The sequence below is a fragment of the Oncorhynchus gorbuscha genome, linkage group LG04 (genome assembly GCF_021184085.1).
Source record: "Oncorhynchus gorbuscha isolate QuinsamMale2020 ecotype Even-year linkage group LG04, OgorEven_v1.0, whole genome shotgun sequence".
Lineage (NCBI taxonomy): Eukaryota > Metazoa > Chordata > Actinopteri > Salmoniformes > Salmonidae > Oncorhynchus > Oncorhynchus gorbuscha.
This window is the reverse complement of record NC_060176.1, coordinates 13,849,877-13,867,539: the sequence shown is the minus strand read 5'-3', so window position 1 is coordinate 13,867,539 and position 17,663 is coordinate 13,849,877. Positions and strand designations below refer to the sequence as shown.

Here is a 17,663-nt window from a genome sequence, read left to right as displayed (position 1 = left end):
AAACCCGGACAAAACAGAGATGCTTGTTCTAGATCCCAAGAAACAAAGAGATCATCTGTTGAATCTGACAATTGATCTTGATGGTTGTACAGTCGTCTCAAACAAAACTGTGAAGGACCTCGGCGTTACACTGGAACCTGATCTCTCTTTTGACGAACATATCAAGACTGTTTCAAGGACATCTACGTAACATTGCAAAAATCAGAAACTTTCGGTCTAAAAATTAATCCATGCTTTTGTTACTTCTAGGTTAGACTACTGCAATGCTCTACTTTCCGGCTACCCGGATAAGACTAAATAAACTTCAGTTAGTGCTAAATATGGCTGCTAGAATCTTGACTCTAATAAAATTATTTGATCATATTACTCCAGTGCTAGCCTCCCTACACTGGCTTCCTGTTAAGGCAAGGGCTGATTTCAAGGTTTTACTGCTAACCTACATAGCATTACATGGGCTTGCTCCTACCTATCTCTCTGATTTGGTCCTGCCGTACATACCTACACGTACGCTACGGTCACAAGACGCAGGCCTCCTAACTGTCCCTAGAATTTCTAAGCAAACAGCTGGAGGCAGGGCTTTCTCCTATAGAGCTCCAATTTCTATGGAATGGTCTGCCTATCCAAGTGAGAGATGCAGACTCGGTCTCAACCTTTATAAGTCTTTATTGAAGACTCATCTCTTCAGTAGGTCCTATGATTGAGTGTAGTCTGGCCCAGGAGTGTGAAGGTGAACGGAAAGGCATTGGAGCAACAAACCGCCCTTGCTGTCTCCGCCCGGCCGGTATCCATCTCTCCACTGGGATTCTCTGCCTCTAACCCTGCCTCTCTGCTTCTAACCCTGCCTCTAACAGGGGCTGAGTCACTGGCGCTTTTCAATGCCATCCCTAGGAGGGGTGCGTCGCTTGAGTGGATTGAGTCACTGACATGATCTTCCTGTCTGGGTTGCCCCCCCCCATAGTGGTGTGGGGGCTGTGCTTTGGAAAAGTGGGTGGGGTTATATCCTACCTGTTTGGCCCTGTCTGGGGGTATCATCGGATGGGGCCACAGTGTCTCCCGACCCCCCCTGTCTCAGCCTCCAGTATTTATGCTGCAGTAGTTTATGTGTCAGGGAGTTAGGGTCAGTCTGTTATATCTGGAGTACTTCTCCTGTCTTATCTGGTGTCCTGTGTGAATTTACGTATGCTCTCTCTGTCTCTCTTTTTTTCTCTTTCTTTCTTTCTCTCTCGCTCTCTCTCGGAGGACCTGAGCCCTAGGACCATGCCTCAGGACTACTTGACCTGATGACTCCTTGCTGTCCCCAGTCCACCTGGCTGTGCTGCTGCTCCAGTTTCAACTGTTCTGCCTGGGGCTATGGAACATTGACCTGTTCACAGGATGTGCTACCCTGTCCCAGACCTTCTGTTTTGGACTCTCTCTCTGCCGCACCTGCTGTCTCTAACTCTGAATGATCGGCTATGAAATCCAACTGACATTTACTCCTGAGGTGCTGACCTGTTGCACCCTCAACAACCACTGTGGTCATCTATGAACATTTGAACATCTTGGCCATGTTCTGTTATAATCTCCACCCGGCACAGCCAGAAGAGGACTGGCCACCCCTCATATCCGGGTTCCTCTAGGTTTCTTCCTAGGTCCTGGCCTTTCTAGGGAGTTTTTCCTAGCCACAGTGCTTCTACACCTGCATTGCTTGCTGTTTGGGGTTTTAGGCTGGGTTTCTGTATAGCACTTTGTGACATCAGCTGTTGTAACAAGGGCTTCATAAATACATTTGATTGATTGAATTTGATTGATTTGTATGTATATGTATGTGCATGTATATGTATATGTGTGTGTGTGTGTGTGTGTGTGTGTGTGTGTGTGTGTGTGTGTGTGTGTGTGTGTGTGTGTGTGTGTGTGTGTGTGTGTGTGTGTGTGTGTGTGTGTGTGTGTTTGTGTGTGTGTGTTTGTGTGTGTGTTTGTGTGTGTGTTTGTGTGTGTCTAACCTGTGTGTGTCTGAGCGTAGCTCTCCTCCCTCCCCAGGTCGTCCCAAGTCCAGGTGTTGCTCTAAGACCTGCTGTCTGAACTCTGACACCTGGTACTGACGATCCTCCTTCTCCTGGCGAAGCATCCGTTGCCGCGCCAACCAGCGCTCTTCCTCATTGGTCCGCTGGAGCATCATGGCGGCGGTGAGACCCGCCCCCACGCCGCCGGGCCCCAGGTAGAGGCCATGGGCAGAGACCAGGCCGGGAACGCCGTGATGTGATTGGCTCAGGGAGGAGTGGAGGCCTGGTGGCATTGGCTTAGGAGCTTGGAGGGTGGGCTCTTTGGTTTTGTCTGAGAAGAGGGGGAAAATGTGTTTTTATCCTGATTATTGAAGACCTATATAAGTGTGATGTGAACTGTTTTTATTGAGGTGACACGGGTCATGGAAATATTTTCAGTGGTACAATATAAAGTTAGGCAGGACTGTGCTTGAGAGGTTTGAAGGATGGTGGGGTGGTGTTGTGTCGTACCTGGTCGGTTGGGGGTGAGTCTCTCAGGCTTGGTTCTGTCCTCCTGTCCTCTCATGGCATGGAGCTCAGCCAGGTAGTGACTCTCCATCGCCTTGGACTGTAGCTCCTTCTCTCTCATCACTCTCTCCTTCTGCCTCTCCTTCTGCCTCTCCATCTCCCTCTCTCTCTCTCGCTCCTTCTCTCTCTCCCGCTCCCTCTCCCGCTCACGCTCCCTCTCCCGCTCCAGCTCCTTCTCTCTTTCTCGCTCCCTCTCTCTTTCTCTCTCCCGCTCCTTCTCTCGCTCTGCCTCACGCTCCCTCTCTTTCTCGCGCTCTCGCTCACGCTCGCGCTCCCTCTCTCGCTGTCGGAGCTCATCTTCCATCTGGAGCCTGTAGTAGAGAGACATTAGGGAAGAGAGAAGGAAAGAGACATTAGGGTAGAGAGAAGGAAAGAGACAATGGAAGAGAGAAGGAAAGAGAGACATAAGGGAAGAGAGAAGGAAAGAGAGACATAAGGGAAGAGAGAAGGAAAGAGAGACATAAGGGAAGAGAGAAAGAAAGAGAGACATAAGGGAAGAGAGAAGGAAAGAGAGACATAAGGGAAGAGAGAAAGAAAGAGAGACATAAGGGAAGAGAGAAGGAAAGAGAGACATAAGGGAAGAGAGAAGGAGAGAGACATTAGGGAAGAGAGGAGGAGAGAGACATTAGGGAAGAGAGAAGGAGAGAGACAAGGGAAGAGAAGGAAAGAGAGACATAAGGGAAGAGAGACATAAGGGAAGAGAGAAGGAAAGAGAGACATAAGGGAAGAGAGAAGGAAAGAGACATAAGGGAAGAGAGAAGGAGAGAGAGACATAAGGGAAGAGAGAAGGAAAGAGAGACATTAGGGAAGAGAGGAGGAAAGAGAGACATTAGGGAAGAGAGTAGGAAAGAGACATAAGGGAAGAGAGAAGGAAAGAGAGACATTAGGGAAGAGAGTAGGAAAGAGAGACATTAGGGAAGAGAGTAGGGAAAGAGAGACATAAGGGAAGAGAGAAGGAAAGAGAGACATAAGGGAAGAGAGTAGGAAAGAGAGACATTAGGGAAGAGAAGGGAAAAGAGACATAGAGGAAAGAGAGACATTAGGGAAGAGAGAAGGAAAGAGAGACATTAGGGAAGAGAGTAGGAAAAGAGACATAAGGGAAGAGAGAAGGAAAGAGAGACATTAGGGAAGAGAGAAGGAAAGAGAGACATAAGGGAAGAGAGTAGGAAAGAGAGACATAAGGGAAGAGAGTAGGAAAGAGAGACATAAGGGAGAGAGGAGGAAAGAGAGACATTAGGGAAGAGAGTAGGAAAGAGAGACATAAGGGAAGAGAGAAGGAAAGAGAGACATTAGGGAAGAGAGGGAAGAGAGTAGGGAAGGAAGGAAAGAGAGACATTAGGGAAGAGAGTAGGGAAAAGAGACATTAGGGAAGAGAGAAGGAAAGAGAGACATAAGGGAGAGAGAAGGAAAGAGAGTAGGGGAAAGAGAGACATTAGGGAAGAGAGTAGGGAAAGAGACATAAGGGAAGAGAGAAGGAAAGAGAGACATTAGGGAAGAGAGTAGGGAAAGAGACATAAGGGAAGAGAGAAGGAAAGAGAGACATTAGGGAAGAGAGTAGGGAAAGAGAGACATAAGGGAAGAGAGAAGGAAAGAGAGACATTAGGGAAGAGAGTAGGAAAGAGAGACATTAGGGAAGAGAGAAGGAAAGAGAGACATAAGGGAAGAGAGTAGGAAAGAGAGACATTAGGGAAGAGAGAAGGAAAAGAGACATTAGGGAAGAGAGTAGGAAAGAGAGACATAAGGGAAGAGAGAAGGAAAGAGAGACATCAGGGAAGAGAGAAGGAAAGAGAGACATCAGGGAAGAGAGAAGGAAAGAGAGACATTAGGGAAGAGAGAAGGAAAGAGAGACATCAGGGAAGAGAGAAGGAAAGAGAGACATTAGGGAAGAGAGAAGGAAAGAGAGACATTAGGGAAGAGAGTAGGGAAAGAGAGACATAAGGGAAGAGAGTAGGAAAGAGAGACATAAGGGAAGAGAGTAGGGAAAGAGAGACATTAGGGAAGAGAGTAGGGAAAGAGAGACATTAGGGAAGAGAGTAGGAAAGAGAGACATTAGGGAAGAGAGAAGGAAAGAGAGACATTAGGGAAGAGAGACATTAGGGAAGAGAGTAGGAAAGAGAGACATTAGGGAAGAGAGAAGGAAAGAGAGACATTAGGGAAGAGAGTAGGGAAAGAGAGACATTAGGGAAGAGAGTAGGAAAGAGAGACATTAGGGAAGAGAGTAGGAAAGAGAGACATTAGGGAAGAGAGAATTTCCCATTTTGTGTGTGTGTACACTATATGTGTGTGTATGTGTGTGTACACTATATGTGTGTGTATGTGTCTGTACACTATATGTGTGTGTATGTATGAGTGTGTAGAAGAGGACAGGACCTTTCAGACAGTCTCTCAGACTGCAGAGCGGACAGTGAGGCGTGTGTGAGGTCCCCAGGGTAGCGGACCCCCTGCAGGTGCATGTGGACAGCAGAGGGGTGCAGGGGGGGCAGGCCTCCCCCTCCTTGGAGCTGGTAGAACGGTGACCTCAGAGCTGATAGACAGAATGGATCATCCATCCTGAGAGAGAGAGGGGGAGAGGTAGAGAGAGAGAGGGGGGGGAGGTAGAGAGAGAGAGAGAGAGAGGTAGAGAGAGGAGAGAGAGAGGTAGTGAGAGAGAGGGGAGAGAGGTAGAGAGAGAGAGAGTTAGAGGTAGAGAGAGAGAGTTAGAGGTAGAGAGAGAGAGAGAGAGAGAGAGAGAGAGGTAGAGGTAGAGAGAGAGAGAGTTAGAGGTAGAGAGAGAGAGGTAGAGAGAGAGAGAGAGAGAGGTAGAGAGAGAGAGAGTTAGAGGTAGAGGTAGAGAGAGAGAGAGAGAGAGATAGAGGTAGAGAGAGAGAGAGAGAGAGAGAGGAGAGAGAGAGAGAGAGAGAGGAGAGAGAGGTAGAGAGAGAGAGAGAGAGAGAGAGAGAGAGAGAGAGAGAGAGTTAGAGAGAGAGAGAGAGAGAGAGAGAGAGGTAGAGGTAGAGAGAGAGAGGTAGAGAAAGAGAGAGAGCAACAGAGAGGAGGGAATTGAAAGGAAAGATACAGAGAGAGGGGGAGAAAGGAAGAGAGAGAGAAAGAGTAGAGAAAGAGAGAGAGCAACAGAGAGGAGGAATTGTTAGAAAGGAAAGATACAGAGAGAGAGAGAGAGAGGGGGTTGAAAGGAAGAGAGAGAGAGAGAGAGAGAGAGAGAGGTAGAGTAGAGAGAGAGAAAGGTAGAGAAAGAGAGAGAGAAACAGAGAGGAGGGAATTGAAAGGAAAGATACAGAGTGAGAGGGGGGGTTGAAAGGAAAGAGAGAGAGAGAGAGAGAGAGAGAGAGAGAGAGAGAGAGAGAGAGAGAGAGAGAGAGAGAGAGAGAGAGAGAGAATAGAACAGTGCGTGAGTGTCCCAGTTAACCAGTATTTACATCATTAACCCGAGCTGTGTGAGGGGGCATTAGAGGGTCAGCCAACCTGTCAAATAACCTCAATCAACCCCACACAGCACACTGCTGTACAGCAGCCACACTTCACTCTTTGGATGTGTGTGTGTGTGTGTGTGTGTGTGTGTGTGTGTGTGTGTGTGTGTGTGTGTGTGTGTGTGTGTGTGTGTGTGTGTGTGTGTGTGTGTGTGTGTGTGTGTGTGTGTGTGTGTGTGAGTGAGAGAGAGGCAAAGAGAGAGCGAGAGAGCGAGGTAGAGAGAGAGAGAGAGAGAGAGAGAGAGAGAGAGAGAGAGAGAGAGAGAGAGAGAGAGAGAGAGAGAGAGAGAGAGAGAGAGAGAGAGAGAGAGAGAGAGAGAGTGAGGAGAGAGAGAGAGAGAGAGGAGAGAGAGAGAGAGAGAGAGAGAGAGAGAGAGAGAGAGAGAGTGAGAGAGAGAGAGAGAGAGGCAAGGTAGAGAGAGAGAGGTAGAGAGAGAGAGGTAGATAGAGAGAGAGAGAGAGGAGAGAGAGAGAGAGAGAGAGAGAGAGAGAGAGAGAGAGAGAGAGAGAGAGAGAGAGAGAGAGAGAGAGGTAGAGAGAGAGAGGTAGAGAGAGAGAGAGAGAGAGAGGTAGAGAGAGAGAGAGAGAGGAGAGAGAGAGAGAGAGAGAGAGAGAGGTAGAGAGAGAGAGAGAGAGAGAGAGAGGAGAGAGAGAGAGAGGTAGAGAGAGAGAGCGAGGTAGAGAGAGAGAGAGAGAGAGAGAGAGAGAGAGAGAGGTAGAGAGAGAGAGGTAGAGAGAGAGAAAGAAAGTATGAGAGAAAATGAGAGACAGAGAGAGTAGAGTGTGTGTGTGTGTCTGTCTGTCTCTGCCTCTCCATGGCTCATCTCATCATTAACTCCATTACTGGGCTGTGTGTGATGACTTCTGCCCTCCTCTCATCCTGCTGTGCTGCTGACATAGCACGGTCATGCACCCTGTCCCATAGCCTACAGCAGACAGAACATCAAACCCACACACACACGCACACGCACACACACACACGCCCGCAAATGACAGGATCGAATCCTAACTAAGCACTACCTGTCTCCATCAATTCTAACCCTTGTCACCAAACTGTCTGTCCACAGAAAAAAAAGACTAGAGGCTAACTGGGGCTGTCTTCAGCATCCCTGGAGGTAGTAGCCACTGACAACAACATCAAACACTAGCTAGCATGTTTTTATCCCTAGCCTTTGAGTGTTAGCAAGCACTGGAAACGGAAAGAGTACCAAAGACTAGGGGCTAACTGGAGCTTTAGCATCGGTGTCATTTAAAACCACTTTAACAGTATCCAACACTAAAGGCAATCCAAAGGTTCTGTTAGCACCGCTACCTAGCAGTAGATCAACGAGTGTTGTCCTGACTCACCTGTAGGGGGCGAAGGAGGGATGTGGCAGGTAGGAGGGATGGTAGTAGGCGGCGGCGGTGGCGGGGTCCAGGCCCAGGGGCAGTCCAGAAGGCATGCGGAGGTCCTCGGCCGTGGCGTAGGGGCGGAACCCCCGCAGGTACTCCTCTGGTATACCACCAGGGGGCACTCCATGGGGTAGCTGCCTGGGCAGACTGGTGAGAGGAGAGGAACGGAGGAGAGGGAGGGAGGAGAGGGAGAGAGGGAAGGATGTATATAGGAATAATGACGGAAGATGAGGGGAAGGGAGAGGAGGAAGAGAAGGAGGGAGGGGAATAGGAAGCAAGGGGATTTACTTAGTTAATTGTATTTGATCATTATAAATACACCTTATAAAAGACAGGGTAGGACAGAGTGTACTGTCAGCTCTGTACTGTACAGGCAGTGTTACTGACTTGAGGGGCTGGAAGCGTGCGTCCTGCATGACAGCACCGGGGCTCAGGCCAAAGGCATAGGGGTTTCCTATGAGGTGAGCAGGGACTGAGGGGCCACCTTTCTCCTGCTGGTGGGGCGCCTCTGCTCCCAGACGCTCCCTACTGACCCCACGAGGGCCCGAGTCAGTCTGAGAGAAAGAGAGAGAGGGAGAAAGACAGAGGGGAGGGAGAGAGGGAGAAAGACAGAGGGGAGGGAGAGAGGGAGAAAGACAGAGGGGAGGGAGAAAGACAGAGGGGAGGGAGAAAGACAGAGGGAAGGGAGAGATGGAGAAAGACAGAGGGGAGGGAGAGAAAGAGAGGGGAGGGAGAAAGACAGAGGGAAGGGAGAGATGGAGAAAGACAGAGGGGAGGGAGAAAGACAGAGGGGAGGGAGAAAGACAGAGGGAAGGGAGAGAGGGAGAAAGACAGAGGGGAGGGAGAAAGACAGAGGGAAGGGAGAGAGGGAGAAAGACAGAGGGGGGGAGAGAAAGAGAGGGGAGGGAGAAAGACAGAGGGGAGGGAGAGAGGGAGAAAGACAGAGGGGAGGGAGAGAGGGAGAAAGATAGAGGGGAGGGAGAAAGACAGAGGGGAGGGAGAGAGGGAGAAAGACAGAGGGGAGGGAGAGAGGGAGAAAGACAGAGGGGAGGGAGAAAGACAGAGGGGAGGGAGAAAGACAGAGGGGAGGGAGAAAGACAGAGGGGAGGGAGAAAGACAGAGGGGAGGGAGAAAGACAGAGGGGAGGGAGAAAGACAGAGGGGAGGGAGAGAGGGAGAAAGACAGAGGGGAGGGAGAGAGGGAGAAAGACAGAGGGGAGGGAGAGAGGGAGAAAGACAGAGGGGAGGGAGAGAGGGAGAAAGACAGGGGGAGGGAGAGAGGGAGAAAGACAGAGGGGAGGGAGAAAGACAGAGGGGAGGGAGAAAGACAGAGGGGAGGGAGAGAGGGAGAAAGACAGAGGGGAGGGAGAAAGACAGAGGGGAGGGAGAAAGACAGAGGGGAGGGAGAAAGACAGAGGGGAGGGAGAGAGGGAGAAAGACAGAGGGGAGGGAGAGAGGGAGAGGCACAGTCTTAGTAATTGTTCCCGGGGGCCTGTGACCGACACGGTTGTCCACACACGTGGACCACATCCTGGGGATGAGAGGAGGGAAGAATAGGCCCCTCTCTCCATCTCTGGTAACATCCCCCACCCCCAGGCCCTATTCTCACACACACACACACACACACACACACACACACACACACACACACACACACACACACACACACACACACACACACACACACACACACACACACACACACACACACACACACACACACACACACACACACACACACACACACACACACACACACACACACACACACACACAGAAATTGAGTGCTCTCGTCATTCTAAGCAAGGCTAGTCATCTGCTCTCTGAAGAGGACACCGTGAAATGGAAGAAAATCAACAGTCACAGACATTCCTCAGCACCAAGCAGACACAAGCTCCTTTACACTGCATCGATCCTCTACTGCTGCTACTGTTCTCTTACTTCACAGATGGAAACAGTCTTGTTCAGGACATATGAGTGTAGGTGTGGTAGAGACACTGAAGCAGTAGTCTGAGCCTCCTCTACCCAGCACACTGACTGTGATCCTGACAACAGAGCAGGAGTGTGTGTGTGTCTGGAGATGAGCCATGCTAGAACATCAACTGGCGGTGAAAACAAAGCCCACAGCAGCATCTGCTCCCCCTCTCTCTTCCTCTCCCCTCACTCTCTCTCCCTCTCTCTCTCTGGCAGCATGCCTGGGATCACTTCCCCAATCTCACAACACAGACACATAAACACACACCCTTTACAAAGGCAACCTGCAGAGAAAGCTTTGGTTTGTCCCAGCCACATATCCACTTACAGTATTTAATCCAGGGAATGGAGAGAGGGGGAGGGAGAAAAACAATATTTAGTCCAGGGTATGGAGAGAGGGAGAGGGAGAAAAACAGTATTTAGTCCAGGGTATGGAGAGAGGGAGAGGGAGAAAAACAGTATTTAGTCCAGGGAATGGAGAGAGGGGGAGGGAGAAAAACAGTATTTAGTCCAGGGTATGGAGAGAGGGAGAGGGAGAAGAACAGTATTTAGTCCAGGGCATGGAGAGAGGCTGAGGGAGAAGAACAGTATTTAGTCCAGGGTATGGAGAGAGGGAGAGGGAGAAGAACCGTATTTAATCCAGGGTATGGAGAGAGGGAGAAGAACAGTATTTAGTCCAGGGTATGTAGAGAGGGAGAAGGAGAAAAACAGTATTTAGTCCAGGGTATGGAGAGAGGGAGAAGAACAGTATTTAGTCCAGGGCATGGAGAGAGGCTGAGGGAGAAGAACAGTATTTAGTCCAGGGTATGGAGAGAGGGAGAAGAACAGTATTTAGTCCAGGGTATGGAGGGAGAAGAACCGTATTTAGTCCAGGGTTTGGAGAGAGGCTGAGGGAGAAGAACAGTATTTAGTCCAGGGCATGGAGAGTGGGAGAAGAACAGTATTTAGTCCAGGGTATGGAGAGATGGAGAAGAACATTATTTAGTTCAGGGTATGGAGAGAGGCTGAGGGAGAAGAACAGTAGTTAGTCCAGGGCATGGAGAGAGGGAGAAAAACAGTATTTAGTCCAGGGTATGGAGAGAGTGAGAAGGAGAAGAACAGTATTGAGTCCAGGGTATGGAGTGAGGGAGAAGAACAGTATTTAGTCCAGGGTATGGAGAGAGGGAGAAGGAGAAGAACAGTATTTAGTACAGGGTATGGAGAGAGGGAGAAGAACAGTATTTAGTCCACGGTATGGAGAGAGGGAGAATAACAGTATTTAGTCCAGGGTATGGAGAGAGGGAGAATAACAGTATTTAGTCCAGGGTATGGAGAGAGGGAGAGGGAGAAGAACAGTATTTATTCCCGGGTATGGAGAGAGGGAGAAGGAGAAGAACAGTATTTAGTACAGGGTATGGAGAGAGGGAGAAGAACAGTATTTAGTCCAGGGTATGGAGAGAGGGAGAAGGAGAAGAACAGTATTTAGTACAGGGTATGGAGAGAGGGAGAAGAACAGTATTTAGTCCAGGGTATGGAGAGAGGGAGAGGGAGAAGAACAGTATTTAGTCCAGGGTATGGAGAGAGGGAGAAAAGCATCATTCAAGGTCTCTTGGAGAGAAACGGAAGAGAGGGTAGAAAGAGGTAGGGAGAGGATGATGGTAGAGAATGCCCAGGGATGAGAGTGGTTATTCCCTCTCATCTGGACCCTCTCCCCACACACCAGATAATAGGAGAGGTAAGAGCCAGGGTACTGTTGCCATTGAAACATGTACAATGGCAGGGGGAGGAGGTAGGAAGGTACCCTGCTAAATTAACCCCTTGGATCCCTGGGAATAACGGTAGGTTTTTCTACATCACTGTGTGTGTACAGTATGTGTGTGAGTGTGTGTGTGTGTGTTTCTCTTTCCGCTGTCACTGAGAAAATACATCCCATTTAGTCCCATTTACCCCTACCCCCTGTCCCATTATGCTCACCCCTTCAAACCATTACCCCCACCCCCTCTCCCAGCCAATGACCTGGGGTGACACTGACACACTAACATTTTATATTAAATGCCTCTAATGTTCGCCCCTCGTTGTTGTTTAACATGCTTCACTGAGCAGCCAGGCAGAGTGGCCCCTGTCCCCTGTCCCTCGCCCCAAACCCCCACGCCATGCCGCACCTCCCCAGTCCCCCCTCCTGCCCTAATGGATGTGTTAGCGTCAGAGAGGAGGGCTCTCCCTCCCCGATGAGCAGCCAACTGGAAAAGTGGTTCAGATATGTCAAAAGAACTCAAAATCAGAGAGGCCCGCTCCCCCTCCATCCTCCTTCTTCAACCCTCTCTTCCTCTGCCTCCTCCTCCCTCCCCTCCCGCTCCCCCTCCATCCTCCTTCTTCAACCATCTCTTCCTCTGCCTCCTCCTCCCTCCCGCTCCCCCTCCATCCTCCTTCTTCAACCCTCTCTTCCTCTGCCTCCTCCCCCACTCCCGCTCCCCCTCCATCCTCCTTCTTCAACCCTCTCTTCCTCTGCCTCCTCCTCCCTCCCCCTCCCGCTCCCCCTCCATCCTCCTTCTTCAACCCTCTCTTCCTCTGCCTCCTCCTCCCTCCCGCTCCCCCTCCATCCTCCTTCTTCAACCCTCTCTTCCTCTGCCTCCTCCCCCTCCCGCTCCCCCTCCATCCTCCTTCTTCAACCCTCTCTTCCTCTGCCTCCTCCTCCCTCCCGCTCCATCCCCCTCCACCCTTCTTCAACCCTCTCTTCCTCTGCCTCCTCCTCCCTCCCACTCCCCCTCCATCCTCATCCACCCTCCTTCAACCCTCTCTCTTCCTCTGCCTCCCCCTCCATCCTCATCCACCCTCCTTCTTCAACCCCTCTCTTCCCCTGCCTCCTCCTCCCTCCCGCTCCCCCTCCATACTCATCCACCCTCCTTCTTCAACCCTCTCTTCCTCTGCCTCCTCCCGCTCCCCCTCCATCCTCATCCACTCTCCTTCTTCAACCCCCTCTCTCTTCCTCTGCCTCCTCCTCCCTCCCGCTCTCCCTCCATCCTCCTCCACCCCCTTCTTCAACCCTCTCTCTTCCTCTGCCTCCTCCTCCCTCCCGCTCTCCCTCCATCCTCCTCCACCCCCTTCTTCAACCCTCTCTCTTCCTCTGCCTCCTCCTCCCTCCCTCTCCCCCTTCATCTCTATCCATGGAACGGTAAACGGTGGCTGTCTGGAGACAGTACAGGCCTGCCTATTAGCAGGCTGCTGACATTTAGCCCATCTCGCCCTCACTTGCTGACACACACACACACACACACACACACACACACACACACACACACACACACACACACACACACACACACACACACACACACACACACACACACACACACACACACACACACACACACACACACACACACACACACACACACACACACACACACACACACACACACACACACACACACGCACGCACCCACACACGCACACACCACACAGTGCCCATCTCTCCCCCTGTCCCACTGAGAGCCATATTACGTATTAGCACAGAGAGAACAGAGCTAGCCACGCCTAGCGCCAAATATCACTATAAATCAAGGAGAGAGGCGACGCTACGTTGGTGTGGCAGTGCCTGCCTGTCTGCCTGTCTCCTCGCTAGTCACCACCGTGAAATGGCAGCGTCTATTTTGAAACAACATCTGTTAGAGAGCCACCAGGAAAAGAGGATTTGTGTGTTTTCTCTGCCTCTCATCCGGCTGTTCTGATGCTTCTGGATTCAATCATGACCCCAAAGAGTGCTGGGAAGAATGTCCTTTCATTGTTTTTAACATGAGCCTGATTAGTGTTGATAACAGGCAGCCATGTTGAAAATGGTATTTTAAAATGTGTCCTTCCAAAATGATTATTTGATTCTCAGTTACATTCAGTCACAATCAGTTCTTTTCCTAAAACGAAAATGCAGTGACTTCAACTGATGACCAATTTCAAAGACAGATTAACACCAAATCATTTTCTAATGAATCAAATCACATTTTATTTGTCACACGCTTGGTAAACGAACAGTGAAAGGCTTTACTGTTGGCCCTTCCCAACAGCGCAGAGAAAAATGTATTTCAAAAAATAGACAGATAATAACACAAGGAATAAATACACAATGAGTAAGGATCACTTGGCTGTATACACGGGGTATCAGTACCAGGGGTACGGGGTAATTTAGGTAGATATGTACATATAGGTAGGGGTAAAGTTACTAGGCAACAGGATCGATAACAAGCAGTAGCAACAGTGTATATGATTCCTCTACATTATAGTACCATGGCTGTCATACTGTTTCTAAAACAAAGAAATAAATAAATATAGGAAATAGAATATAACTCTCTCCAAGTTACACTATTGCCATTGACTGGGTGCTCTCTCCTCCAAAGGTTGTTTACACACACAAACTCAGTTGAGTCTCAGAGGCTAGCAGATGCATCTTGGGCCAAAGCAAATCAAAAATAAAAGAGGTTCCCGTAGCGCCTGTCTACAACCTGCGTGTGTGTGTCTTGAGAGGATGGTTGACTGTGCATCCTGTGTCTTCTCTCAGTTGAGCAGCTCTCTCTCTCTCTCGCTCTCTCTCTCTCTCTCTCTCTCTCTCTCTCTCTCTCTCTCTCTTCTCTCTCTCTCTCTCTCTCTCTCTCTCTCTCTCTCTCTCTCTCTCTCTCTCTCTCTCTCTCTCTCTCTCTCTCTGTATATATATATATATATGAGAAACAACACCAGTCATCAGAGCCTGCTAAACCATCCTACACTTGAACAGAAGCAAACAGCCAGTACAACACACAGACTATTGATGAGCTGTTGGGATGACTTTACTGGCAGACAGGAGGCAGAACAGAGATGAATAGAGACTGTCTGACAAACAGGCTGAGAGACAAAAGACTCACTGCATGGCGCCTGCTGCTACTGGGCTGTGTGTATGTGTGTCACTAAGGGGCCTCTCTAATGATGATGGAGGACTCTGCTCTTGCTGTTTGTGTGCTGGGCTGACAGGATTACCCCCCCCCCCCCCCACCACACCATCTTTCCCTGAACTTTAGCCCTGCTGGAGGCTTCACCCCAAAAATGTGACCCTTATTTCTCAGACTCACACTGAGCAACAAAAACAATCTGATACGGATACTTTGATTTAGCCACACAGACACAGTGGAACACACACACACAGGCACACACATCTTCACACCCAGGCTGCCCCCTCTGTGTAAGCCTGGGCCCTGGCAGCCCCCTGGTGAGGGGTGGGAGACCCCGCGTATTGGAGGGCGCTCATTTACGCCTTTCTGATGGAGCCATGAATCTAAATTGCCAATTAAAAAGCAATTACAGGCAGCAACGGGAACAGACTCCTGCAGTCATTGAAGCAAAATACCAACGCAGCACACCCTCCCCTCCCCTCTCACCCTCCCCTCCCCTCCCACCCTCCCCTTCCCTCTCACCCTCCCCTCCCCTCGCCTCCCCTTTCACCCTCCCCTCCTCGCCTCCCCTTTCACCCTCCCCTCCCCACTCCTCTCACCCTCCCCTCTCATCCTCCCCTCGCCTCCCCTTTCACCCTCCCCGCCTCCCCTTTCACCCTCCCCTCCCCTCTCCTCTCCTCTCACCCTGCTCTCACCCTCCCCTCTCATCCTGCCCTCACCCTGCCCTCGCCTCCCCTCTCACTCTGCCCAAGTCTCATATCTAAGCCAGGGAGGCACTAATCAACCCTCCTAACACACACACACACACACACACACACACACACACACACACACACACACACACACACACACACACACACACACACACACACACACACACACACACACACACACACACACACACACAAAAACACAGCAGCACAAAAAGGAAACATCACACACACTCACACAGATCATCACACACTGTCACGCCCTGACCTTATAGATCCTTTTTATTCTCTATTTTGGTTAGGTCGGGGTGTGACTAGGGTGGGTTATCTAGGTTATTTTATATCTATGTTGGTCTGGTATGGTTCCCAATCAGAGACAGCTGTCTATCGTTATCTCTGATTGGGTATCATATTTAGGCAGCCTTTTCCCACTGGGTTGTTGTGGGATCTTGTCTATGTCTAGTTGCCTGTGAGAACTACATTGGCTTGACGTTTCGTTTCGCGCTTTTGTTTTCTGTGAGTTTCATCAAATAAAACATGTGGAACTCTAACATGCTGCGTCTTGGTCCATTAATTCAACCAATGATCGTGACACACACTGATGCACATACACACTAGAGATCGACCGATTAATCGGAATGGCAGTTTCAAGTTTTCATAACAATCGGAAATCGGTATTTTTGGACACCGATTTGGCAGATTATTATTATTATTTTTTACAACTTTTGTCACGGTCGTCGTATGAAGGAGAAGAGGAGAACCAAAGTGCAGCGTGGTATTTGTCCATATTTATTAGGATGAATAACAAAATAACAAAGAGAAACGACCGGAAACAGTCGTGGCTGGTGCAGACACACAACAGAAAACAGAAAATAATCACCCACAAAACGCAATAGAAAACCGGCTCCCTAAATATGGTTCTCAATCAGGGACAACGATTGACAGCTGCCTCTGATTGAGAACCATACCAGGCCAAACACAGAAATAGCAAATCATAGAAAAACTAACATAGACAACCCACCCAACTCACACCCTGACCATACTAAAACAAAGACATAACAAAAGAACTAAGGTCAGAACGTGACAATGTTATTTAACTAGGCAAGTCAGTTAAGAACACATTCTTATTTTCAATGACCGGCCTTCACAGAACGCAAGAGAAGTAACCCAATTTCCCCAATTATGAGAAATTCATGTTAGCAGGCAATATGAACTAAATATGCAGGTTTAAAAATATATACTTGTGTATTGATTTTAAAGAAAGGCATTGATGTTTATGGTTAGGTACATTGGTGCAACGACAGTGCTCAATCATCACCCGTTTGTCGAAGTAGGCTGTGATTCAATGAGAAATTAACAGGCACCACATCGATTATATGCAACGCAGGACACGCTAGATTAACTAGTAGTGTCATCAACCATGTGTAGTTAACTAGTGATTATGTGAAGTTTGATTGTTTTTTATAAGTTTAATGCTAGCTAGCACCTTACCTTGGCTTCTTGCTGCCGTCGCGTAACAGGTAGTCAGCCTGCCACGCAGGCTCCTCATGGAGTGCAATGTAAGGCAGGTGGTTAGAGCGTTGGACTAGTAACCGGAAGGTTGCAAAAACAAATCCCCGAGCTGACAAGGTAAAAATATGTCGTTCTGCCCCTGAACAAGGCACCCACCGTTCCTAGGCCGTCATTGAAAATAAGAATGTGTTCTTAACTGACTTGCCTAGTTCAATAAAGGTGTAAAATAAAAATGTAATATTTTTTAAATCTGCCAAAACGGTGTCCAAAAATACCGATTTCCCTAATTAATTAATTAATTAATCGGCCATTCTGATTAATCAGTCGACCTCTAGTTTTAACCCAGCATGGTCTCCAGGCCCCAAGTCCCAGTAACCCTGCCTCTAACCCAGACCTCTAACCCAGGCCACTAACCCAGGCCTCTAACCCAGGCCTCTAACCCAGGCCTCTAACCCAAATCTCTAACCCAGACCTCTAACCCAGGCTCTGCTAGTGTCTGAGTGGTTCTAGCCCTGACTCTCTCTGTGTGTCTCTAACCTTGGCCCTCATTTCTGCAGACTTATGCAAGCTGGGGGCCTGAGGTCAGTTCACAGCACAGCACAGCCCGGGCTAGGAACTAATTGAATAGACAGCACTAACAGAGAATACGGGGAGAAGGGGAAGAGGAGAGGCGGGGTCAGGGGCAGAGCTGTGGGTGTTAGGGATGTTCAAATCTTACTAAAATGTTGGCTTGAGTGAGTCTCCCTAACCCCCCCCCCTCCCTCGCTGGTGATTAGGGATAAAAACAGAGGGCCGACAGAGCTTCCTTTGTCTGCAATACTGAGGGACGTTTTTTGAGAGAGAGAAAGTGTGAGTGAGTGAGAGAGTGAGAGAACGAGAGTGTGTGCTTGACCCTGCCATTGTGGGTCTGTGTGACGGCAGGGCTTCATGTGTTCGCTTGAGCGGTATAGAGTAAACAGGGGAGACAGTCTGATGCTAGCCCCCCCTCTGTCTCACCCCTCTTACCCCGCCCACCTCTCACCCACTAGACTTCCGCTCGCCCCCCTCCTTCAGCTGGGTGGCCTCAAGCTGTCAGAGGCACCGGAAACCCCCCAACACAACCTTCTCTCTCCCAGAATGACCCTGCAAACACACACATACACTGGAACAGAGTGCATCTCAAGAGCTA

At 49.5% G+C, this 17,663-nt stretch overlaps 1 protein-coding gene across 1 annotated transcript in view; it reads right to left on the bottom strand.

The window, feature by feature from the left end:
- Positions 1-17,663, bottom strand: part of LOC124033682 (genetic suppressor element 1-like) — a 482,977-nt gene that overhangs the window by 11,704 nt on the left and 453,610 nt on the right. Inside the window, 5 exon segments of the mRNA XM_046345862.1 lie at positions 1,983-2,313; positions 2,493-2,860; positions 4,920-5,099; positions 7,364-7,555; positions 7,796-7,962. Of these exon segments, the coding sequence (XP_046201818.1) occupies positions 1,983-2,313; positions 2,493-2,860; positions 4,920-5,099; positions 7,364-7,555; positions 7,796-7,962 (1,238 nt within the window).